The sequence below is a fragment of the Panicum virgatum genome, chromosome 4K (genome assembly GCF_016808335.1).
Source record: "Panicum virgatum strain AP13 chromosome 4K, P.virgatum_v5, whole genome shotgun sequence".
Taxonomy (NCBI): domain Eukaryota; kingdom Viridiplantae; phylum Streptophyta; class Magnoliopsida; order Poales; family Poaceae; genus Panicum; species Panicum virgatum.
The window spans coordinates 38,384,650-38,410,584 of NC_053139.1; the positions used below are offsets into that span (position 1 = coordinate 38,384,650).

The 25,935-nt window shown below is 44.7% G+C and overlaps 1 protein-coding gene across 3 annotated transcripts; it reads right to left on the reverse strand.

The window, feature by feature from the left end:
* Positions 1–8,453: 8,453 nt before the first annotated feature.
* LOC120703887 (mechanosensitive ion channel protein 2, chloroplastic-like) lies at positions 8,454–25,617 on the reverse strand. Of its 3 annotated transcripts, none has more exons than XM_039988091.1 (14): positions 25,235–25,617; positions 23,763–23,935; positions 23,612–23,671; positions 16,538–16,695; positions 15,425–15,545; positions 15,245–15,339; positions 14,895–15,008; positions 14,281–14,341; positions 11,911–12,060; positions 11,724–11,834; positions 11,342–11,509; positions 11,151–11,264; positions 10,241–10,297; positions 8,454–9,684 (listed from the first exon to the last, which is right to left on the reverse strand). In XM_039988091.1, the coding sequence occupies exons 2-14, from the start codon at positions 23,838–23,840 to the stop codon at positions 8,977–8,979; spliced, it is 1,995 nt and encodes a 664-aa protein (XP_039844025.1). In that variant the 5' UTR covers positions 23,841–23,935; positions 25,235–25,617; the 3' UTR covers positions 8,454–8,976. The 3 variants fall into 3 exon arrangements, with proteins under 3 accessions (XP_039844025.1, XP_039844026.1, XP_039844027.1); XM_039988092.1 differs by having other exon boundaries at positions 25,240–25,610; XM_039988093.1 differs by lacking the exon at positions 23,612–23,671 and having other exon boundaries at positions 25,235–25,610.
* Positions 25,618–25,935: the final 318 nt, after the last annotated feature.

The window sequence follows — 25,935 nt, forward strand, 5'->3', positions numbered from 1 at the left end:
GCCATGGCTAAAAGTTAGGTAGATGAGTGAGAACTATTTATCTGGCTTGGAAGGGATGGTTAAAGAGATGAAGTTGAAGGTATTTTGATCTTTCCCTAAGTGATTGGTTCCTATTAGCATCCATTACTTTCTTTCTCGCAGCTAAAAAGTTGAGATATTTTCTAGATCTAGCCAGGTTTAAACCATCCATTAGATTTCCTGATTAAATATACTACTACCTCCGTTCCAAATGTAGTTCGTTTGACTTTTTTACTCTAAATTTAATCACTCGTCTTATTAAAAAAATATAAATATTGCCAAATTTAAGTTATTTTTGAAGATCTTGTATTGATAAAGCGATCCACAACAAAAGAATTGATATTTTGCATAAATTTTTAAATAAGACGAGTGGTTAATTTGAGATTAAAAAAGTCAAATGACCTACAATTTAAAACTGGGAGAGTAGTACTAAATTTTAACACTTCATTTATTAGCACCTTCAACCAATAGAGATCTCACTAAACTAACGTAACGTAGGAGTACAACACAATAAATTTTCGTATCAATGCACAACATGTCAATATCAACATACTCTTTCCGTTTCAAATTGTAGATTCTTTTAGTTTTATCCTAAATCGGACATATCTACCTTCGATCATTTTATAAAATATATTGACATCTATATTTTCAAATAAATGCACTATTAATATTCCATCCGTTTTTATTTATATACACAACTTATGAAGTTTGTCTGAAGTCAAACTTAGCTAATTTTGACCAAGTCTATAGAAAAATATAGCAACAATTATACTACCCAACATATACTTATCAATATATATTTCATGGTGGAATCAATGAAACAAATTTGGTATTGCAAAAATTATTATTTTCTCTATAAATATGGTCAAAGTTAGTTAAATTTAATTTAGAACAACCGTAATCCGACATGTAAAATAAAATAAAGTTGGCTAAAAATTGGTGAACCAACTGGCTGAGATTCCGAATAGCCCAAGCTTGGTACGGCCCCGTTTAGTTCCCAATAAATTTTCTACAGTACTCGTCACATCGAATATTTATACACATGCATGGAACATTAAATGTAGTTGAAAAAATAACTAATTACATAGTCTAACTGATTAGCATGAGACGAATCTTTTAAGCCTAGTTAGTCTATATTTAAACATTAATTACCAAATAACAACGAAAGTACTACAGTGCCAAAATCCAAATATTTTCGCGAACTAAACGGGGCCGTACATTGCTTATGCCATAAGTTAACGTGTATGTACGACGTCAAGCCATGGGGTGATCATTTCACTTTGTGCGCAATGTGATGAGGTGCCTACGAAACAAATTTTGGGTGGTTGAGAGTTTGCTTCTCTCTATGTGTGTAGGTGGGTCTCTCTCTCTCTACAAATATCTAGCGTACAACTGTTTTAAAGTTTGTTTAAGCTGACCTCTTATGATCAGGTCTTGTCTTCACCGAGCCACCTGTTGGCACTCCGTCCACGCGGCGTGTTAAGTGGAGAGTGTCAAAAACTACAGCACGGGGGCAAGACCCAACGCGACGATTGTCATTTGCAGTCTCAATCTACTCTTGGAGAAGAAAGTTTCTGTCTTTTTTCTCCAAAGAAAAGAAGGAAAATTGCTGCCACTTCCGCGAAAGAAGGGGGAGGAAAATTGTGGTCACTTTCGCAAAAAAGGAGGAAAATTGCTGTCACTCGCTGCTGGTGGGCTTATTTATCGGCTGATGAAGACAGGCCTAGATCGACTTTTTTTTTATTGAAGGGAGGCCTACATCAGCCTACTTTACTTGGGACCCACCACCACCCAAATAAAAGAGAAAAAGATAAAGGGGGCCGGGATTTCAGCCCAGTTACTTGTGGTTCCATCACGCCGGCCTGCGCGTGCGTGGCCCGACCGCTCATGTTAGGCTAATCCCAGTGAAGATTTTTATGTTGATGTTTTCAAGATAGTCATAAGAAAATTATGAAACAATAGTTGAAATCAACTCTCCCAATGCATAGTTTCATATTGTGGTTTTATGGGATCTATGTTATATTTAATTTTAAAACTCATAAAATGTTAGTATTCGTGTAGAAAGAGTTTTATTTAGATGAAACTGGTTTTTTCTCTTTTTTTAATTCTATGCCATGTCATCATGCAATCCTACATAACATGCTAATTAATGTACATAAAATTTCTATGAAAATCCTATTAGAAGTAGCCTTAGAAACTCGATCATGCGCGGTGATCCACACGCGTGGTTGCCCCACCGTCCCACCCGGCGGCCGCCACCCTCGATCTGGGTGGCCAACCCTTCCCCATCCGATGACGAATGCCGTGTTCTTCTTCCATGTCAAGCATCAAGTTCGGCACCATCGATCAGGAGCACATGGTAGCAGACATGTTCCTCAATCCTCACCGTCAAACAGGTGCGGTGGGTAAGGTGACCGGAAATGCTCCGCCGAGGCGCTTTCGCCGGCGCGCCGCCGTCCCGCGTGCCCTGTCGTGGCGAGGCCGAAGCGCGCACTGCTAGGAGCAGATAAAATTGTATTTTTAGAGCGGGTAAAATTGTATTTTTAAAAGTGAACGTGATATCAACTTTTAGTTCCGCAGCTATAAAAGCTATTCGTAGAGACATGTAACATTTTAATCTGTTTTTAAAAATAATAAAACATTTCTAAAAATTATTTTTGCAGTAGTGGCGAAGGCGACGCACTAGGTGGGCTCCGACCGAATTCCACTCTATTCGTTGTGCTGGTGGCTGGTGCTGATTTATTGTATGAAAAAAATACTGCTGGCTGGCTGGTGGCTGCTGGTTGGTGCTGATTTAGTGTAAGAGAAAAATACTGTTAGGTAGATGTACCGAACAGAGTGTTCCTGCGGCACATGCATCAATGGCATCATGCACTGACCGTGTCATCCTCGCGCTGGCTGCAGCTTCCCTGTCTCCTTCGCGTGCACCCATCTGTATCCCCGCACACGTGGAATCCATCGGTTCGCTCCCCTCCAGGAGATCGGCCATCTGTTTTTTTATGGTGTTATCCCACGCCGCGAACCCGCGAGATAACGGAGCCGCCACTAAACTAACTACGCCAAGTAGCAGAAATTAACGGAGGGAAGAAAGCTCCAAAACCTAACAATAAGGTCCATGAATGCTAGGCCGTTATCTTCGTGTTCGCATGAGTTACTGTCCCAAACTCATCGAGCCTTGCGAGATAGAATATCATGATGCCCAAATCGACACCTCGAGTCCCAGCTCGATGTCCCACCGTGGTGATGTTTGATAACTAGCTAATTTTCGGTATATTTTAATTCCAAATATTACTAGCAATTTTATGACATAAATAAATGATAATGTGTGAATAAGATATGTGCATGTGTTCATATTATTCTTACTAATAAGCATGAACAAAAAGTTAAATCAAAATATGTTTAGAGTGTACTCCAAGGCGGGACCCGTGCCGGAGGCACCGGTTGCGCCGTTACCAGCTGTAATAGACATGCTATTCGACTGGCCTTGCCCGAAGTAGCCGAACGATGTCAATGCAGGAAGAGGTTCGCAGTGCAGTCCCACGAACGGTCACCAGGAAGCAGACGAAGTAGTCGTTCGTTCACGCCGGGAAGTAGACGAAGTAGTCGTTCGTTCACGCCGGAAAGTAGACGAAGTAGTCGTTCGTTAACGCCGAGAAATGGACTATGCCTTGAATTGCCAGTCTTGTGCAAACAAGTTTGACCAGAGCCCTACACTGGTACTAGGCTGCAAAAGCATCCCCGCGGTTTGGAGCTTATAAGTCATATTTCAGGCCCTTCATGAGTTTCTAGAGAATACCCAGTTCTCATAGACCATGACCAGTAGTCAGACTCATATAGGTGTGTTCCTTTCAGATGTTCTGTAGGACAACATCTTTGTTTCAAGAAAACAACCCATTTGTTTTAAAGAAACCACCTGGAACACATTAAGGTATAGACCAACCTGCCATACAGATTAGAAGAGAAATGCACCTTATACACGGAATGAGTCTTTTTTCACAAAAGTTCTCTTCTCTCAGTCAGACTTTAGTTTGTTTCACCATCCTAATTCACGGGATCTCCGATCACATAGGACAGGTTTCCACTATAGAATGACTCACGTGGGTCTCAAGCCCAATTCCATAAATGCATTGTCTATCACATTTCGTAAAAAGCCCTTTGTAAACTGATCTGCCAGATTTTTAGCCGTCTGAACATAGTCCAGGGCTATAACTCCGGAGTTTCTCAATTTTCTGACAGATTTCAACCGCCTTTTCACATGTCTAGATGACTTCATGTTATCCTTTGAACTGTTCACCTTGACAATCACCGTTTGATTGTCATAGTTCATTAGAATTGCCGGTATCGGTTTTTCAACTATCGGCAAGTTCATAAGGAGCTCACGAATAGGGCTGGAAAAATAGCTCGTGGCTCGTAGCTCGGCTCGGGCTCGGAACGGCTCGGCTCGGCTCGGAGCAGCTCGCGAGCCTCAAACGAGCCGAGCCGAGCCAGATTTTTTGGCTCGCAAAAATAGCGAGCCGAGCCGAGCCGGCTCGTTCAGGCTCGCGAGCCGGCTCGCGAGCTCGACCCAATACAGTTTAAGAATAATTTCACGATGATTGATGAATTAATTCTTCATCATTAGTGATATAAATTAATATTTATACACATAACATAGCAATTTGTATGTACATAAAAAATATATGCCACATAATTATTGTTATCATTCAAAAAAAAGTAAATTAATTTATTTTGAGTTTAGTTCACATTGTTTAGTGTGGCTCGCGAGCCGGCTCGAGCCGGCTCGCGAGCCTCCACCGAGCCGAGCCGAGCCTGATTTTCTGGCTCGCAAAAATAGCGAGCCGAGCCGAGCTCGGCTCGTTCACTTGCCGAGCCGAACCGAGCCGAGCCGAGCTCAGCTCGGCTCGGCTCGTTTCCAGCCCTACTCACGAAGCCACTCAGCCTCAACAGTGGCGGTATCTAATGCTGTGAGTTCTGCTTCCATAGTTGACCTCGTTAAGATGATTTGCTTGCAAGACTTCCAGGAAACAGCTCCATCACCAAGTGTAACACACATATCCACTTGTGGTCTTTATCTCATCAGCATCAGAAATACAGTTTGAATCACTATACCCTTCTAGTACCCTTGGGTACCCGGTGTAGTGAATTCCATAGTTCATTGTCTCCTTTAGATAGCGCATTACTCTTTCAAGAGCCTTCTAATGATCATCTCCCAGGTTTGAAACAAACCGGCTCAGTTTGCTTACAGCAAACGAGATGTCAGGCCTTGTAGCACTAGCTAAATACATCAATGAACCAATGATATGAGAATATCTCAGCTGATCTCGCATTATCCTTTTGTTCTTCCTAAGAATTAAACTAGCATCATATGGTGTTGAGACATGTTTATAGTCGTTATAACCAAAGCGACTTAACACCTTCTCCACATAGTGAGACTGTATAAGAATCACCCCACTATTGCTCTCTTTTACCAGCTTTATATTAATGATAGCATCAGCTTCTTCCAGATCCTTCATCTCAAAACTTTGAGATAAAAACTCTTTGACTTCCTTAATCACATTAAGGCTAGTGCCAAAGATCAGTATGTCATCCACATACAAGCACAAAATCACTCCTTCAGCCCCACCATAGCGATAGTACACACATTTTTCAGATTCGTTCAAAACAAAGCCAGCAGACGTCAAAGTTCTGTCGAACTTTTCATGCCACTGCTTAGGCGCTTGCTTGAGACCATATAAAGATTTCAACAACTTACAAACCATTTCTTCTTAACCCTTTGATACAAACTCATCCGGCTGATTCATATAGATCTCCTGTTCTAATTCTCCATTGAGGAAAACCGTCTTAACGTCCATCTGATGAACGAGAAGACCATAAGAGGCTGCCAGGGAAAATAGCACTCGAATTGTGGTCAATCGGGCAACTGGTGAATAAGTGTCAAAGAAATCTTCTCCTTCTTTTTTGGTATAACCCTTGGCCACAAGTCTAGCCTTGTACTTTTTAATAGTACCATCTGGCCTAAGCTTTTTCTTGAACACCCACTTGCATCCAACCGGTTTACATCCATAAGAACGTTCAACGACCTCCTCACTTGCATCCAACCGGTTTACATCCATAAGAACGTTCAACGACCTCCTAGGTTCCATTAGACATAATAGAATCCATGTCACTCCTCACTGCTTCCTTCCAATAGTCAGCATCAGGAGATAAATATGCCTCTTCGAACGACTACTTCGTCTACTTCCCGGCGTGAACGAACGACTACTTCGTCTACTTTCCGGCATAAACGAACGACTACTTCGTCTGCTTCCTGGTGACCGTTCGTGGGACTGCACTGCGAACCTCTTCCTGCATCGACATCGTTCGGCTACTTTAGGCAAGGCCAGTCGAATAGCATGTCTATTCCAGCTGGTAACGGCGCAACCGGTGCCTCCGGCACTGGTCCCGCTTTGGGGTACACTCTAAACCTATTCTGGTTTAACCTTTTGTTCATGCTTATTAGTAAGAATAACATGAACACATGCACATATCTTATTCACACATTATCGCTTATTTATGCCATGAAATTGCTAGTAATATTTGAAATTAAAATATATCGAAAATTGACTAGTTATGTAACAGGTGATCTCAGTTCGACGCAAGTGACAAGCAAATGCTGAAATTGATCTCCCCGCCCCCAAAATAATTGAGATCTCATGCAGATGCAGCAACAATCGAACTTCTCGCCGTCCAAAACAAGAACCCACATAACCAGGATCGTGGCCTCTCAAATTGAAATCCCGCCGCCGGAATCAAAGGTCCTAGCCACCCTCCAAAATCAGCTTCACCACCGAGCTTGGGCATGCTGCTGCCGAAATCGAATCTCTTGCCGAATGTGAAGCTCACCGCAAACTGAATCTGGCTTCGTGCCTCCAGCTCCAAGGTCCAAGCCTTAGCTTATTGCCGCAAAATCGAGCTACTCCATAGGGCACACAAGCAGATAATGGAGATTCGGCGAGATTAGAACGGAGACGGGGAATAATCCCAACTTCAAGCACAGAAAGGAAAATATTAGAACTGGGACAGCCGGACGGGATGACGGCCGCGGTTTCCGTTATCTCGCGGCGTGGGACTAGAGATCGTAAAAAAAAACGAATCGCTAAGCTCCTGGAGGAAGCGGATGGGTTCCACGTGTGCGGGGATACGGATGGGTACACGCGAAGGAGACAGGAAGCTGCAGCCCCTCGCGCTAAGGCTGTCCACAACGACAAGAGCAAATTTGCTCCTCCTCCTTCTCGATTCCCACATCCCTCACATATTTACTGTCTACAATGCGTCATCCCTCACATATTTAGATTTTCTCCTTCTTCCTTTGCTCTCTCCACTGTGGCGGCGAATCCGTGCTGGATCGGAGTCCGTGGAGATCGTGGTACGCGTTCGTGTCGGACTCGATCTATCGCCACGGCCGGCCGGCCGGCTGCGTACCTTCGATCCAGTCCATAGTACATTAGTAGGAGGAAGCCTGCAGGAGGGAGCTGCATCCAGATCAGATTTGCCGATCAAGATCCCCGCCGATCAGATTGCAACCATGGCCAGCAGGCACCTTGCAGCTCCCGTGCCTGCACCTGATGCTGCGCCGGGCGCGCCCAAGCTCGGCACCAAGCGGAAGGAGCCGGAGCCGGAGCCAGACCGCCAAGACGAAGCGTACCTGCTGGCGGAGAGCCTCTCGTCCGCCGCCGCCGCCGCCAACCGGCCGCAGAGCATCCCGCCGCCGGTGGTGATGGACGTGGACGAGGAGGACAGGGAGCTTGCGGAGTGGATCAGGATGGCCGCCACGGCGGAAGAGGACGAGGGCGACGACGAGGACAGCAGGGAGCTCGCGGAGTGGTGGATGGCCGCCGCGGCGGACGAGCAACTGGCGCTGATCCATGAGTGGCAGGCGAAGCTCGGGAGGATCACCCCGGCGCCGGACGATCTGGAGCCCTACGACGACCTCGATCCGGAACGGTTCGATTACTTGGACTCCTCCGTGCTCCGGCCGGAAGGTTGCGAGGAAAACGAAAGCAAGCGGCGCCTCGGAAGGGATGGACTTGTCCGCTACTTGGACTAGCTAGCTGCATGTTCCTCTTGGAAATTTCTCCCACCGACATCCCATAAAAAATGTAATTATATAATTTTTTTTCACTTAGACTAATAGTGTCATCTATATCGATCTTGGTATACTAATTAATTAGATGAGTTTTACCTTTTATTGATTAAGTTTGATTTAGAACAATACTAAAGGATAATATAATAATTAATAACAAAGAAACTGCAGTATTGTTTGTTCAACCGCAAATACCATGATTTTCAGGATGGCAACCTAGGTATCTGATGTGCAGAGTTTCGATTTTTTTTTAGGAGAACAGCAGGGCCCTACTGATTATCAGCAGACACAGAATCAGAGTTTCTGAGTTTCATCTTAACCTTTCCAGGGAGTAAAATTAAAGATACCATAAAATCGTCCCCTTGTCACCTTTCCGTAGCGATTCAGCTCAATACTATTACATATTTAACCACTCGTTCATTACTACTACTGTGCTTCGCTAGGCATTTCACCTTTGTCAGCACGAGACTGGCTGCTTAGCCAGGTCCAGATGGAGCCCTGGATCTTGTTACCAATTTCGTGTGGGCCCGTTGACGGTTCCACAGGAAATGCTTCCAGATCCAGGGCAAGGCTGCCCAGGAAACGCCAGCTGCTGAAGCGCATGCATGCCCATGCAAAAACCAACTAAAATCAGTAGCTGCAGTGCATGTACAAAAAGTTTGTGTACCCTTGAAAGATTTACAGCCTATACAATATGACTGATAGATATATTTCAGTAGCTGCAGCAATTTACACCTTGAACACACATGAATGATGTGGGTCATCGCATTTGCACCAGCGCACAAAAAAGGTAGGCTTGGTGACAAATCTTCACAAGGGTTCGATCTGAACTCGGATCACCTATCAACGTTCCTCTGGTCAGTCTTCTCCTGACCTGAAATTTTCGGTCTTTGAGCTATCTTTTCCTTCGGTGATGAAGAAGCCTCTACGGTGTCCGTCTCAGTCTCTGTGTGTGATGGATAAGGGTTTCCTTCTTCAATAGGCAGCGTCCTCTTGGAGCCCTCAAGAGCAACGCCCAGAACAATGTTGTCTTCAAAAGCAGGGCTAGATTCTTTCTTTGGATTCGGCACCGACACGGAACCATCTTCTTGACGTTCAGTGGCCTCAGGTTCCTGTGCCTTCCCTTTACCAGTCTTAGAAGTTGAAGTAACAGCATCTGAAGACGGTTTTACTGGTGTCACGTTATCACTCTTGCTGTTCTTCATCCTAGCATCTTCAGTTACCATTTTTTTCTGTTCCGGCTTTTCAGAGTTGCTTACATTACCATTTTCAGGTGAAGCGGATTTGGTCTGTACCGAACCATTTGTCCTCCCTTTCTGGTCCTCACGTGACGATACCTGTCGAGGTTTGGCTTTGTCATCACTGATCCTTGCAGATGTATCGATCAGAAGTGGACGGCCACGGGTGCGACTATACATGTCCTCTCCAAAAGGAATGTTATCAAAGTCTGCATTGCCATATGATTTCTGAACCGTTCGAATTTGGGTAGCAAGCCTTGCTTTGTGATGGCCAACTATTCTAAGAAGATCCAACATAACAGCTTCCTGTGTTATTCAGAACATAGAAAAATTGTATTAATTATGCTTTATTATGCCGTGACACCTCCTAGTTCATACTAACCTAATCCAGCTGAAATAATTGATTAAAATGTGTGGCATGCCGAAATGGCATCCTAAGCTTCTCCAGTGAAATCTTGTCAAGATAGAAAAAGGGCAGAACTCTTGAATAACTTTATCATGTAAGAAAGTGTCAAATATACTGAAGCACAACACATACGATTCCAAAGCAAAGAGAACAGTTCAGAAACCCTCTGAAGTTACATCAATAACAGAATTCAAGCAAAAACCTAAAACATTGGGTTCAAAGATTAAAACATTAGGGCATGCTAATGTAGCCATACAGTTTTATGCATTTATAATTTTATTTTGGGTGCAAGAATTATTTTAGCCATACATGCCTGATTAATTATTTGAAGAATACATGCTAGATAATAATAGTCTGACAGAACATATTTGTTCAGCAGATACCATAAGCCTATGTTCATAGAACATATAACTAGTTCTTGAAAGATGAATATGTAGAAATGGATAGACATTATACCTGGACATTGAGATACTCCTCGACATGTGATGTCTTCACAAAACAGGATATGTAAATCTACAAGAAACACATCATAAATAAAATGAATTGGTGGCCAATAATAAACCCAAAGCAATAGAATGGAGAAAAGTGTAATATTCTAAGAATGTATACAAATAGATAAATGTGCATCAAACTAGAATGCTGACACCAGTTGCATGCAAATAAGTGGACCATTTTATGGGAAACAAAAGAAAAAAAAACCCTACGATTTCGTGATTTTAGTGCCAGCATTCCATAAAGCAGGCCAACTTAAACATCAATGCAGACTGGACTTCATGCTTAGATTTGGCAATGCAAAATATTCTCTGGAAAAGATAGGGACCTATTTGGACTAGGAGGATATAATAAAGTAGGCCAAATTAAACATCAGAACGTAAGGATTTCATGGTGCAATTTTGGCAATGCAAAATGTTTTCTGAAAAAGCGAAGGACCTGTTTGGACAGGGGGCCCAAATCCTTGGAATTCAGTTTTAACATGCATTAGAAATCAGCCACATCTAAACCATGAAGAAAATAAGATAAATACACACTGCTCGAAAGTAAGAAAATCATCATGTATTCATACGGTTATGTTAACCCAGTAGGTAGCTGCTCGAAAGTAAGCACTGCTATCAACTCAAAACCAGATAAATATCCACTGTTCTAGAAATTCTCCTTAATACAAAGATACGCAGCTCTCCTGCGTATTCGAGAGAAAAAAATAAACTAGCAATCTCTCCACAACAATTTCTGAAAGGACAAACACAATGAGATGGCTAAGGTAAGTAAAAAGGCCAAATTTACATAAAAAAATACGGACTGATTGTTATCTTTGGGTTAGTATGATAGTATTTCAACCAAAAGACGGAATTACTCAATGTATAATTACCATAAGTGCTTGATTTTTTGGATCAATTTTCTCAAAAAATACTCTCCTGTGCAGCTTCTGTTGTTCTATGTGTGGATTTTTTGCCAACACTTTCCTCATGTCTGCAACAATAATCTGCCAACGAAAAATGAAGCATCGATAAGGTTAAACAGAGATTTAGGTTATGTTACGTACTTCATAGTGGTGCTTACCCCAATTTTTCCAGCATCCATGTGGCTTATAGCAAGATAGGTCTTAATACGCCAATGGGTTCTCCTGGTGTTATTCCTTACTATAGATACTGTAAACTTATGGTTAGGAATGTATATCGCTTCTCGATCATCACCTCTAATAATTGTTGGAGACCACCAACCAACATGCTGAAATCAAATCACTTTAAGTTAGTGAAATGATGAAAAGAAGAATTAACCAGATCTTTAATGGGGATCCAACTGATATTATAGTACATTCAAATAAAGCCTTATGTAATGCTACAAATATTATCATAACTAGATGGTGTAGTTTTAGACCATAAAATGCAAGAAACAGAACCAACGATAGTTGAAACCTAAAATAAGGCATGATAATCCTGACCTCGACAATGCCAGAGATTTCAACACCATCTATCTTTGCATTGATCCATTCATTGACTACAAATGGTCGTGTGGCATTGATCATTACACTTGAGAGGAAGTTAGTGAAAATCTGCAATGAATTATGATAGCTATTAACACAATAGCAGAAAATAAACTGATCCTATGAGCAGCATGTTTTGTGGTACCTCACGACCAGCAAGTGTAAGCAATACTGTTCCAAAACCTCCAGCAGTTATCCACTTCTGGGTATTGAAACCCAGCAATTCCATAAAGAGAGAAACAGCAGCAATCCAAATACCAGTATAAAGAGCTTTTGTGATAAAATCAAATCCCATCTGCCGCAAAAATTTTTTTGCATAAGTGATACAGAAACATGAATTTTTTTTATAAAAATGTATTATGTGGTAAAAATATTAAAAATCAGAAGAATATCTTGACTCTATTACTTATTTGTAGATTTGGTAATGTACATGTCATATACTCATATCAGACACTCAGAAGTATAGCAAATAGAGTGTGGGCTGCTAGCAAGTAAATGTTGGCATGGAATTTTTGTGATTCAAACACACAAGTCATTCAGCAAAAGTTTCAATAATTAATTCTATATTATTATTAAAAATGAATCAGAGTGTCATTTTCTATATTATTATAACTCCACTGATTTAGCCTCCACTCCTTTCCTCCCACTTCTGATACAGAATTCTGGAAACTGAAGAGAAAACGGGTAGGATGAGCGCCGCAGTCTAAACTCCTTGATCATCCTCACAGGGTTTATATGGAAACATCAAAACAGATGTGCCTTTGAGGGCCAGGTGCCGGATGAACAACAGCTAGCTATGTGGGATGAGGCAACACTCTGGGCCAATGTGCAGGCCAGGGTTTTTCCCTGGGTTCTTAGTGTCTTTTCTGTTTTCTTTTGTGTTTCAGCCAGAAGGCCTGTTTTGTTTCTTGTTTCTCTTCTCTTCTCTGTTTTTGGTGTTTCCTTGAGCTCCGTTTGTGGACCACTTCTTCTACTTCTTCATATTGTCCTTGTATACTCACATCCATATTTCTGTCAATCCCAAACAAACCTTGCATTAAATCTAGGATAAATCCATGATAGCTTATAGGTTACCCCTTAGGATGAAATGAGATGAGGTAGGAGAGTTAGGGCTGAAAGAGAGGGTAGTGATGTCTCATACTCTCATGCAAGACATAGCCCTTGTTAATAAATCGAGAAGAGTATGAAGAGCAAAATACTGCACCGGAGGAAGGTAGTTTCACTTAGGGCATGCACAATGAAGGTGCTTCGATGACAAAAACCATTTTTGATTTTTGCCATGTCATATGCACCAGGTGCTTATATGATGAATGAGATGCTTAAGCTGTGCTAACTGGTTGGCAAAGCTTATTTAAGACAGGTTTGCATTGTAGGGATTAACTTTTATATATGGGCTAACTGTGTAACAACAGTCTCCCTCCTCCCTCCCTCCCTCCCTCCCAGCTCCCTCCCTCCCTCCAAGCACTTATGTCTGAGCATCTTGCATTGTACTACCTCTGTCCCAAAATAAGTCATTCTGACTATGTACCTGGGCAGGTACAGAAATGCACATACACCCCTTGCATTCACCCTTATCTTCTGGCCTTGGGGCATTTAGACAATCACCAAGAGAAACTGCACTGTAGGTCCATAAACTAGCATGATTCCAACTAGCTACCTCAACTTAAACATTAAACTATCAGATCCTGGACTTGCTAATATGTTAGTATACTTTCTCACAATTGGTATTGACTAACAAGGTCAGATGATGACCAGTCAGTTTAAGGTGGCAACTAAATTTGCTAAATTATTAATTTCTGATATCACGTGCACATGGAACTCTCTCCGCTTCTCTAATTGCTCACGGCTCAAAAAGGAACCTGCTAGCGCAAGTCAGAAGTGCTCCACAGCGAGCAGTATGATTTTGATGGTGGATTTCCCACTTATGGCTTTTGTTGGTTCGCTTAAGCTGCATCTTAAACATTTTAGTGCCTTAGTGTTACAAAAGAAGGTAGCTGTGTGCTTAGGATCTTGGGTTTATGCCATTTTTTCCCAAATATTCACAATATTGCCTCTTTTTTATTCTTTTTTGTTTTTGCTGTCTTTGTCAAAGGCAGTGAGCCTACCATGGAATCTGTCATCTTGTTGGTTCTTGATGATGGCTCAAATCTGATAAGGCACTCAAAGTTGAGGCAGTAAAGCAACTCATTGGGGAAGAGGGTTCCTGCCAGTAGAATTTAGGGGATGGTGGCCTCGGTGAACTATTAGAAGTAATTGTTTCAAAAGAAGCAATGTTCGATCCTGCAGCTCTGGAACCCTTATTTGGAGATCAAGAGATAGGATTCAAGCCATAAAGAGAGTTCTACATTCTACAATTAATTAGCCATGCATTCCTATGTTTGTTTTTTAGTGAATGGTTGGTGGAGGGGGAGGCCCCTAGTGAATAAAGAGAAGTAAATTGCTAGCGACGCAAACGTATGGTTCAAAGAACTATGGTAGATACCGAAATTTACTTATTATGATACAAGGATATTACATTTCTTGTATCGTTGGGATTACGCATATCCACGAGAAATTTTTGTACCTGCTGAATCAAGCTAAAAGAAGAAAAATTATGTCAGTTTTAAAAATGAAAAAAAAACTGAACACAAATAAACCAACTCAATCATAGGCAAGAGAACATAAAAAATAATGGAACCTTTAAGATAATGCAAATCGGGGTAGCAATTACTAGCGTTGATCTGCAGATCTTTCTATTGCAACACATTACACATGAAAGACCATTGTAACCTAACTAATTCCTTGGTTCATTGCTAAACAATGTTGAAATTACTCCCTCAAATAACAAATATAAGTAGTTTTAGGTTTGCCCAAGTCAAACTGTTTTGTAGCTTTCAGCATCAATAGCTAAAAATATAAATAGTTTTGCAACATAAGGTTGATGCTACTAGATTCACAATGGTTTAAATTGTAGTCTCCAGCATGTGCTTTTGCAATCACAGCTATCTTGACTCTTGAGCACTTGACCACAAACTATCTAGATATGTTGTTATTAGCTTGAACTAGTAACTTACATGAGCATGATTCAATCGATAAAGTTGCAACTTACAAACAACACCTGAAGTTTTTCATAGAATGTAGTATCTGCACCTTGTGAGAATATAAGCAACAGCCAGGACAGTTGATAATGATCTCACGAAAGTTATCAGCCGCGTTTTCACAGCTTGGCTTGGTGCTGAAGGCAACACAACTGGATCCAAACCCCTGTAAGATGTTGCATTGACAAAGAAAGATAAATAACAGAAAACAAAAACTAAGAAAAAGTGTTAAATCCCATTTGGACCACATAAATTTTGCAGGAATTGTAGGTAGTGCAATTCCTATGGGAAACAGGAAGAATTCCAACATTACAAAGAGTCCAAAGCATTACAACAATGAAATATCAAGCAGATAGGGTTACCACAGCAGAAAGCAACTATTATAATATGGTGGAGCTATACCTGCAGATTAGTGTTGCTCCTGTCCAGAGAAGTAGAGGTTGAAGGTAGGACGAAGAAACTAAATAAGTACGGCTCTTCTTCCAGTTGCCTCCATGCTGCAAGGTCCATTATATGTTGCCATATATTTAGCTAGCCCAGTATATAATCATATAAATATAGCTGCAAGTAACAGAAGCATACATCAAAACGGTTTCTAATATCCCGCATTAGAGGCAAAAAACCCCATAGAGCAAACACAATAATTCCAACTGCAGGGAGCACAAGCGAAGTAGCAGGATTTGCAAGTAAAGTATCACATGACCTGTCGAGAAAAATAAAAGTAATTAATAAAAAGATATGAACTGCAAACACGGTATAGCAATAAACAGTTTTCAAGTAAATAAAATGTTTCACATCTCTGAAACTTTTAGATTTTTTATAAAGTACAGAATGCTTCTGTAGAAATGGGGTACAATGGTACCACCGTATCATTGCCATGGGCATATTTGCATTTTGATTAAAACTAAAGGAGACAATTTCAAGCGTTAACCTAATGGATTTGCATAGTGTCATGGTAATAATCTTAAGAAAGAATAAGTCAGAAACAAAAGTCAATTTAAACTGCCTAAGAAATGTAGCGTAAGAGCACGATAAGGTTTAAAACTGTAGTTCTATTAAATTAGCTACTCCCTCCGTTCCAAATTATAGGTCGTTTGACTTTTTAATCTCAATTTTGACCACTCGTCTTATTCAAAAAAGTTGTGCAAACATAGCCAAATTTAAGTCATTCTTGAAGAATATGTGTTGATAAAGCAAGTCACAACAAAGAAGTGATATTTTGAACAAATTTTTTAATAAGACGTGTGGTCAAACTAGGGATAAAAAAGTCAAACGACCTATAATTTGGAATGGAGGGAGTACCAACTATATAACCTAACAAATGGGTAGAGTTATTGACTAATCCATAACTTACTTTAGAAAAGAAAAATTAAAGAGATACCCCAATACCATGACATATATCATATATGTGCCACATATGCCAAAACATCAAATTTAGTACCAGTGCTGTTTTATCATCTAACTTCAACAGGTTACTAAAGCCTGAAGACCTCAGCAATAGCAACAAGAGGTTTACTTTATCACCCTACTGGATGCAAATTTTCCTATGTTCACCTTACCAACATAATGGAAAATAGTTACCAATGCATGGTACTCACAAGAAACTGGTAGGATCCAAATTACCATCTTTGGATGCCAGGAACTATCTAAGCATTCAGAAACTTCATATGTAAAGAATGGTACAATGATAACTACCTAGTCAGTGCTAATGATGCGCTCTTGATAAGAGGATTTTCCTGAGAAGGAACTGGCAAGGCAAAAGACCTAAAGCCCAAAGATCTATATCTATTAGGAATATAAGGCATGAGCCTGTAGTTACTCTCCAACGCATAATGACCCCAATAGTCTTGTCGCTGCAAAAACAGAAACAAATAAAATAAAAACATGAGTTATTATGTAAGATCTACAACAGTGGGGCAAAATCAGTGCACTTTTTAATTGGTATAACTTGGACACCATCATTCTAAAAAAGATTTGTCCAGCTGGACACCACACCATTGTTGAATCCCAACCCCTTTGCTGAGTCAGACACCCACACCCGAATCAGACTCTGACACCCAAAGCTATGTCCAAGCAACACTGTTTCTAATCACTGTACTGGCACAAATTATAAGAAAAAATAGAATTATTTCTATACAACAATAATATCATGGAATAAATCTTGGAAACAATGGCAGCACTCAAGTTAGGATGAGAAGGCTGTCAATTACACATTATATTATAAGGGGTAAAGTATGTCAAGTTTCGGTTCTACAGTCTTTGATACCTACTTCTAAGTTTTATGGTTTCAGTCTCCAAGGCACACATCGGAAAATAATGTTGTTGATAAAACTGTAAAATACAATGCTGTAAAGTAGTTTTAGCAATGAAAGTGCAAATGTCGTTTTCATAAGGCCAACAAATTTTGACTCCACACTCCCCACAAGTCTATGTTTGGAGAGACATAGTGGAGTATGAATAAACAGCATTGTTGCTTAGTGAAGCATATGTGATGGATGGCAGCAAAGATAAATACACACATTTATCAACATCAGTTAGTTCTCATTTCTCAACCTATCAATAAATATGATGAAGTATATTTTATGTAAATGATTGATCAAAAGGCACGCAGATAAGCCTTTACTTCAAAGAAATACATTTACATCCAAAAGCAGCAGCATATTGCTTAACCTTATTTCCTAGTGAGTATGACTAATGCCTTTTGATATTCTGAGTGGCTGTGTGCTCTACACAACTCAAACCAAATACACTCAAATGCCTCATTCTGTAGGAAGGATAGACTTGTGTATAATCGTGGGTTGTATTGCATTGAGCCTTGAGCCCTTGAGGGTGAATATATAGGGGTACAAGACATGGGGGGGGGGGGGCACAAGATGCCTCCCAAGATATTTCCTATACTACCAAATATACTCAACACATTCTTTTGGAATTTGGAATAGGTTTAAATTGGTCAGAAAATATTTCAAAATAAAAATAGTTTTGAAAAATAATATCATGATATAGGAGTTATCTATTACAACTACATAAAAGAAAAAGATGTAATGGTTAATTCTGTTAGCGAGGCTATTAGTGGGCTGGCCCATGGGTCATGGCGCCCAGTCTACGCGGCTAGGGTTGCCCTTTGGGTTTATGGTAGTTGATCATGATTAGGCAAGGATCTCCGTTGATTGGGTGTATTCTATAAACCATAGATACCGATCCTTGCCTATATAATATACCATTGTACTCTCATTAATCAATCACCGATTTCCCGAGCCATATTTGCTTTCATGGTATCAAGAGTCCCAGTTCCTCGGATCCCCCTTCCGCTGCCCTAGCACGCCGGCTCCTTGCCGTGCAGTGCTTGCGCGCCGGCGCCTCGCCGTGCAGCGCCCTCCCTCCCTCGCGCGCCGGATCTCCTCTGTGTTTCGCCATGGTCAGCACCCCACCGACCTCTCCATCCGCCACCGCCGCCGCCGCCACCAAGGCCCAGGCGGATGCCGCCACAGCCGACGAGCAGGCACGCAATGATGCGCTCGCCCTCCTTAAGGCCGCGGAGGACGAGCTCCTCCAGGCGACAACAGAGCGCGACGCAGCAGCCGCGCTGATCCAGGCCGCCTTGGATCGCGCCGGCGGCGGCCCTGCGACGCCACCGCCGCCGCCTCCCCCTGAGGACAAGGAAGAGGACGCCCCGTCCCAGCACGGTCTCCGCGACGCCATGCTGCTGCACGAGGCTGCCACCGTCCTCAATCTCCACGCCCAGGCCGTCTCGATCCAGAACATCCAGAGTTTGATCCCGACCATCCTCGACATCAACTCTGGTAACTACGCTCGCTGGCGTGATCAGTTTCTGCTCACCGCCGGCAAGTTCTCCCTTCAGGATCACGTTCTGCTCGACGCCCGGGCCCCTGCCTCCCCAGACTGGGCTCGCATGGACTGCGTTGTTCAGTCCTGGATCGCCGGCACCCTCTCCGACGACCTCGCCGACGCCATCTCCAGCCGCGGCTCCACTGCTTGCGAACTCTGGGTCGCACTGGAGACACAGTTTCTGGGGAACCGTGAGACACGCACGCTTCTCCTCGATGTCGAGTTCCACAGCTTCGCCCAGGGCGATCTCTCCGTCACCGACTACTGCCGGCGCTTCAAGAGGATGGCTGATCAGCTCGCCGATCTTGGGGGCCCCGTTCTAGACCGCACGCTCGTCCTCAACGTTCTTCGTCGCCCGCGGCCTGAACGAGCGCTTCACCAACATCGGCATCCATCTTCGTCGCGGGCGCCCGTTCCCGACCTTCAAGTAGGCCCAAGCTGAGCTCCTCCTCGAAGAGATGAACATGGCGCATCAGTCTCCTTCCACGCCGCCCGCGGCATTCGTCGCTTCGTCCGCTCCCAAGCCGGCCACGGGCTCCGGGGGCGCCGGCCCTGGTGCTCCTCCTGCGGCGCCCAAGTCCAAGAACCGGCGATCCAAGCACGGCGGCGGCGGCGGCAAGGCGCCTGACGCCGGCACTGCATTTGGTGGTGGCCAGACCGCTGGCACCAAAGCGGCGTCCACCCCCCGTGGTCCGGGTCCATCCAGATGTGGCCCGGTCCGCGGCCTCCCATGGCGCCGCTTCCTCCACGACCGCAGCAACAGGCCTTGCTGGCCCAACCGAGTCCGCAGCAGCAGCAGGCCTTGCTGGCGCAGCAGCTCCAGCAGTTCCAGTAGGCACAGCACCAGCCTCAGGCCGCTGCACCGGTCCAGGACACCACCGGCCAGTGGGTTCCCCCCTCCCCCCGGCCCCGGGATTCTACCATCCCATGGTCGGAACGCCCTCCTGGGATCAGCAGTCCCTCGCCTCCGCCTTCAGCACCATGACGTTGAACCAGCCGTAGCCAACCAACGAGTGGTACTTCGACTCAAGTGCTACCTCTCACAGGGCTTCTCATTCCGATATTCTTTCACATTCTTCTCCCATGCGGTATCCTACTCCCACTTCTATTATTGTCGGTAATGGTTCCTTGTTACCTGTCACTTCTACCGGCGCTACTGTTCTTCATCCCTCCTTGCATCTTAATAATGTTTTGGTTTCCCCACAACTTATTAAGAATCTTATTTCTGTTCGCCAGTTCACTACCGACAATAATTGTTCTGTTGAGTTTGACCCGTCTGGTTGTTCTGTGAAGGACCTTCAGTCTCGGAACGTGATCATCAGGTGCAATAGCTCTGGGCCGCTGTACCCCCTTCGCCTTCTGGCTGCGCACTCCCTAGTTGCTTCCTCTGAGTCATCACGGCATCGCCGCCTCGGTCATCCTGGGCACGAGGCCCTCTCCAAGTTAGCGTCGTCCGGCCTACCTGCCCTGCCGCCATGACACAAGCTCCTCACTCTGTCACGCTTGTCAGCTAGGCCGTCATATGCGTCTTCCTTTCAGTACTTCAGTGTCTAGAGCGTCCAGTAATTTTGAACTTATACATTGTGACCTGTGGACATCTCCTGTTCTTAGTATTTCTGGTTACAAATACTATTATACTTGACGATTGCTCTCATTATACCTGGACGTTCCTGCTAAAGCTGAAATGAAATCTGACGCCTTTTCTACGCTCACTCACTTTTTTGCCTACATGACTACTTAGTTTGGTTCCACAGTGAAGGCCGTTCAGTGCGACAATGGCAAGGAGTTCGACAACTCCAGCTCTCGCACGTTCTTCCTCACTCATGGGATGCATCTCCGCATGTCCTGTCCTTACACTTCGCCTCAAAACGGTAAGACTGAGCGCCTCATTCGTTCTCTCAACAATGTTGTGCATTGACTTCTGTTTCAGGCCTCCCTTCCGTCCTCCTACTGGGGTGAAACCCTCCAGACAGCTACCTACCTCCTCAACATTTTGCCTACCAAGACACTTCGGTCCTCTACACCGCACGCAGCCCTTTTTGGTGCTGCGCCCTCCTACGACCACCTCTGTGTCTTTAGTTGCAAATGTTATCCCAACCTGTCTGCCACAGCCACCCACAAACTCTCTCCTCGATCCACCCTATGTCTTCCTGGGATACTCTGCTCACCATAAAGGATACCACTGTCTCGATCTCTCTTCCAATAGAGTGATCATCACCCGTCATGTCATCTTCGACGAGTCAGCCTTTCCATTTGCTGATTGCGGCTCCTCTCCCTCCCGGGCGGACCTTGAGTTTTTGGATGCTACTGACTCTGTGCCAGCTCCCATTGGACCTGTGCATCGGCTTCTCCTTGCAGGACTTGGCGACCTCCTTCCCGCACAGCCACGTGCGGCTGCGCCTTCGGTGCCGCTCGACACCACCATGGCTGGTTCGGTAGCGCATCCTGCGCTCCCAGCCGAGGTCCCGTCCTCTTCGTTGCCCCTGGACGCGCCTGCACTGCCACGTGTGGCCCCCTTTGTCGCTGCCATGTGCGGCCCCCTTCGTCGCTGCACAGCCACGTGCGGCCTCGGCTTCTTCGCCTTCGACTGCGCCTGCACAGCCACGTGCGGTCTCGGCTTCCCCGACACGCGGCCCTCCACCGGGCTTTGAGTCGCTCGGATCTCCAGTCGGCCCCGCGCCGGCCATCCCGTCGCCGCCGCTAGCGCCCTTCGTCCCTGCCCAGCGCGTGATCACTCAGGTGTACACGCGCCGGCCGCGACAACAGGCTCCTTCTCCGGCGCTGCAACCGCCAGCTTCCTCTGAGGATCCACAGCTTCCAGAGGGTGCTGTTGCAGTGCCTCCACCGTCCAACCAGCATGCTATGCGTACGAGGGCCAAGAGTGGCTTTCGGGTACCAGCACTGTACCACGCTACGCCGCTCTCTGCCATCCCGAAGACCTACCGTAGTGCTCTCGCTAATCCTAATTGGCGAGCTGCTATGGTAGAAGAACATGATGCCTTGCTGAAAAACCACACCTGGGATCTTGTGCCTCGCCCCTCGCGAGCCAACGTCGTCACTGGCAAGTGGATTTTCAAGCACAAGTTCAATGCTGACGGGACTTCGGAGCGGTACAAAGCGCGCTGGGTACTTCGAGGTTTCACTCAGCGTCCTGGTGTGGACTTTGCAGAGACTTTCAGTCCAGTGGTCAAGCCTGCCACCGTCCGTACTGTTCTCTCTCTGGCACTCGCCCGGCACTGGCCTATTCATCAGTTGGATGTGAAGAATGCTTTCTTGCATGGCACCTTGTCAGAGACAGTGTTCTGCGCTCAGCCGTCTGGTTTCGAGGATCCCGCCCATCCAGATTTTGTTTGTCGTCTCAACAAGTCACTATATGGGTTGAAGCAGGCTCCTCGTGCTTGGTACAGTCGGTTTGCCACCTTTCTTCTGTCATTGGGGTTTGTTGAAGCCAAGACCGACACTTCGCTCTTTGTCTACCAGCGGAGTCTCGACACTACCTACTTATTGCTGTACGTTGATGACATTGTCCTCACAGCTTCCTCCCAGACATTCCTTCACCGGATCATCTCAGCCTTGCAGCAGGAGTTTTCCATGAAGGATTTAGGCGAACTGCATCACTTTCTTGGTATGCATGGTTAGCGTTGCAGTGATGACCTCCTTCTCTCTCAGCGGCAGTATATGTCGGATATTCTAGATTGTGCTAGAATGGCTGATTGCAAGCCGTGCTCTACCCCGGTTGATACAAATCCCAAGATGGCAGCAGCTGATGGTGCTCCTGTGGACGATGCCTCTGATTTTCGCAGTCTTGTTGGAGCTCTACAGTACTTGACCTTCACCCGGCCAGATATTGCATATGTTGTTCAGCAGGTCGGCCTCCACATGCATGACCCGCACCTCACCTGGCGGCTTTGAAGCGTATCCTTTGCTATGTCCGTGGCACCCTTCATCTCAGCCTTCTGTTGCGACCGTCTTCCTCGACAGATCTTGTGGTGTATACTGATGCTGATTGGGCCGGTTGTCCAGATACGCGCAAGTCCACCTCGGGCTATGCTGTGTTTCTCGGTGACAACCTCATCTCCGGGTCCTCCAAGCGTCAGAACACTGTTTCCAGATCCAGCGCCAAGGCCGAGTACCGCGCCGTGGCTAATGGTGTCGCTGAGGCCACATGGTTGCGCCAATTGGTACATGAGCTTCACGCCCCTCTTCGCTGAGCTACACTGGTGTATTGTGACAACATCAGCGCCGTCTACATGTCCTCCAACCCGGTTCAGCATCAGTGAACTAAGCATATTGAGATTGATCTCCACTTCATCCGGGAACGAGTCTCCATTGGTGATCTTCGTGTTCTTCCTGTGCCTACCTCTTCGCAGTATGCAGACATCTTCACCAAAGGGCTCCCCTCTTCTGTGTTCACGGAGTTCAGGAACAGTCTGAACGTGCGCGGTGGCTGACGATCAGACTGCGGGGGCGTGTTAGCGAGCTATTAGTGGGCTGGCCCATGGGTCATGGCGCCCAGCCTAGGCGGCTAGGGTTGCCCTTTGGGTTTATGGTAGTTGATCATGATTAGCCAAAGATCTCCGTTGATTGGGTGTATTCTATAAACCCTAGATACCGATCCTTGCCTATATAATTTACCCTTGTACTCTCAATAATCAATCACCAATTTCCCGAGCCATATTTGCTTTCAAATTCTTCTGTCAAAACATACACACACTTGAAAGAACCATTTGCTACAGCTAAACTGATTGTACTTCAAATTTTGAAACAAAAGAAAGGTGACAAAAAAATGGTAAATGAACAGTTACATGTCTTATGACAGTGCATGAGAAAAGAAGAATCCCTAGTCACTACCCCCTTCCAAATTGATCTTAGAATGAATGAACTGTGCTGTTAGCTTAACAATTGAAAAGAAAGAAAGCATACATCAGCAATTGAAGGAAACGAAGTGGATGACAAGGAAAGAGAACTCCTCATCTGATGGCTCTGAGCAAAACAAAAGAGAGAGCGAGAGAGAGATTCACAAAACAATAACAAAAAAGACTGAGTAACAAGAAAATCAGCGAGCAATATGTACCCTAAATTTGTTCCTTTGGCAAAATATGTAAGAAGCAGGCAGCCTTAGGAACACCTGGGATGTCAATCCAACCGCCATCTCAAGGAAAACTCAAATCGAATGAAATTTACAATTCACATCCAGTGGAGACAGTCTTCTATCTGTCACTGATGTGTCACATGTGCTAGCTTCCCCTGAAATGTAAAAACAATTAGAACAGGTGAGTTTCTGAACTGGTACATTATGTGCAGATCACAACTTCATTTGTTACTCATATGATCTTAGTTGAGAGTATATAGTATTTGGTTCCGCTTGCAGAGATGGAGCATGAGCTGACACAATTGGCTATGGCGGAGGAGAGACTAGGTACTCCTGAAAACTATTAAGGGGCTCAGAAATTCACTATATGCAACCACTGAACAAAGATAAAAGCTGCAATACTGCTTATTTTGGTGGTAATAGGTAGTCTTGGCCATTTGATAATTACACCCTCATGTCCTCAGGTAGGATAATCCCACAAAATCACCGCTAATACAATGGCATTGTGGGGACAAGAAGACAAAGAAGTAATGTGTGTATGTCTGCTTTTGTGAAATTCGTTTATCCGTACTACCTTAAACAATGGAGTTGGTTGTCATGGTGCCTGCCATCACCAGTTCACCATCACTCTGCCCCTATACTTTGTCTTTTTTACCCACCCTTGCCCCTAAGTGTCATTATTGGGATTTTATTTGTTGTCTTATTTCATTTGCACACAACAGTAACTATCTACATGTTCTCATTTTGCCCATACGTTGCGATGGCGCAACAAATCACAAAATTTCATATAGATAGTTACAGCTATGTGCAATTGAAATAAGACATTGTTTTAAATATCCTCTCTTGGCTATTGACAAAGATGCAGGTTAGTTTTGCTAACTTTTCAGAAACGAGAACCCAGACTAGAGGCACAGAACCAGTTCCGATCAGGATTGGCTAAAATTATTCCCAGCATGCAGCAACTAGAAGCTATGCTGCAAATATACAAAACCGAGACGCAACTTTTGCATACTTTGCGGCTCCCTGTATTTGTAAACCACCTGCGCATTTCCCAACATCACATGAGCTAATCACCACTAAGCCAGTTGACTTCTATTTGCACAGGAGAACATGGCCAACTTAACATCAACAGAGGAACTAATGTTTCTTCATCACTTTTATGAGGTCGCCTAATTTAACATACTCCTGAATAAATTGTAGAAAGGATTCCACTTCACGGCCTGAATAAATTATCCAGAAGGAGGCTGTGTTGCTACAAATGGCAGCTGAACTCTCCTTCCTCCAGTGTCAATATCACTTCCTATCAACTAGTTGTGCATGCAATTCTTGTAAAGAAATCACTTCCTAACAACTCAATAGAAGTATAGGATACAAATTAACCCACACTAACAACAGAAAGGCACGGCAAAATCTATTATCATCACATTGATTTGGGGAACCAAGGGCGGCCTCACCTCACCTCGCGAACAGAGGAGTTTGTTGTAGGGGTAGGGAGATGGGGAAGCCGTCGGCCCCTGCTTCCCTGCGGCTGGGACGGCCGGAGGAACTCGACGGACGGGTGAAGACGTGATTTCCCTCGGGGAGAGAGTCAACGACGGGGGAGCAGAGATCGCCGGCCCGACGACGTGGGGAGCGGAGGAATGCGAAGGACACCGACGTCTCGTCCGAACGCGATCGGAGGTGGGGGATGGAGGCGGCGCTAGGAAACACTAGTCGCCACGGTGTCGCGGGAGAGGCGGGCGCTGAGGGCGTCGGGGAGGCGCGGTCCGGCCGTCGGGGTTGGAGGGGAGCGGCGCTGACGAGGCACGGATGGGGAATTTTCTGTTTTCCAACCTGCGATCTGGGGCTATTTTTACGTAGCGCCACTTTTGGGCAAGAAGCCGCAGAACGGCAGAAGCCTCTCCGCCGTTTTTGGCACGTGGACAATAACTTGAAGAAAAAAACCTTGTAATTCAGCTTCCGATTGCATCCAGGGTTTTAAAATCCGACCGGACCGGCCTAACCGCCGCCCTCCGGTACCGGTTTACCGGACCCGTTAGGCCGGTAACCGGTGGAAATTGGTTGAATTCAAATCCAAATTCAAATAAATTCAAAAACTCCCATGCAACCGGTTCCGACCGGTTTACCGGCCGATTTGACCGGTTTACCGGTCGGT

What these genes read in the sequence shown, in the direction of transcription:
- LOC120703887 (XM_039988091.1), bottom strand. Translation starts at nt 23,840, where the DNA reads ATGGCGGTTGGATTGACATCCCAGGTGTTCCTAAGGCTGCCTGCTTCT. An exon ending in TTACACTTGCTGGTCGTGAG is followed by an intron (nt 11,835 to 11,910) that starts GTACCACAAAAC and finishes AATTCATTGCAG; the next exon opens with ATTTTCACTAACTTCCTCTC. An exon ending in AGGAGTATCTCAATGTCCAG is followed by an intron (nt 9,685 to 10,240) that starts GTATAATGTCTA and finishes TGAATAACACAG; the next exon opens with GAAGCTGTTATGTTGGATCT.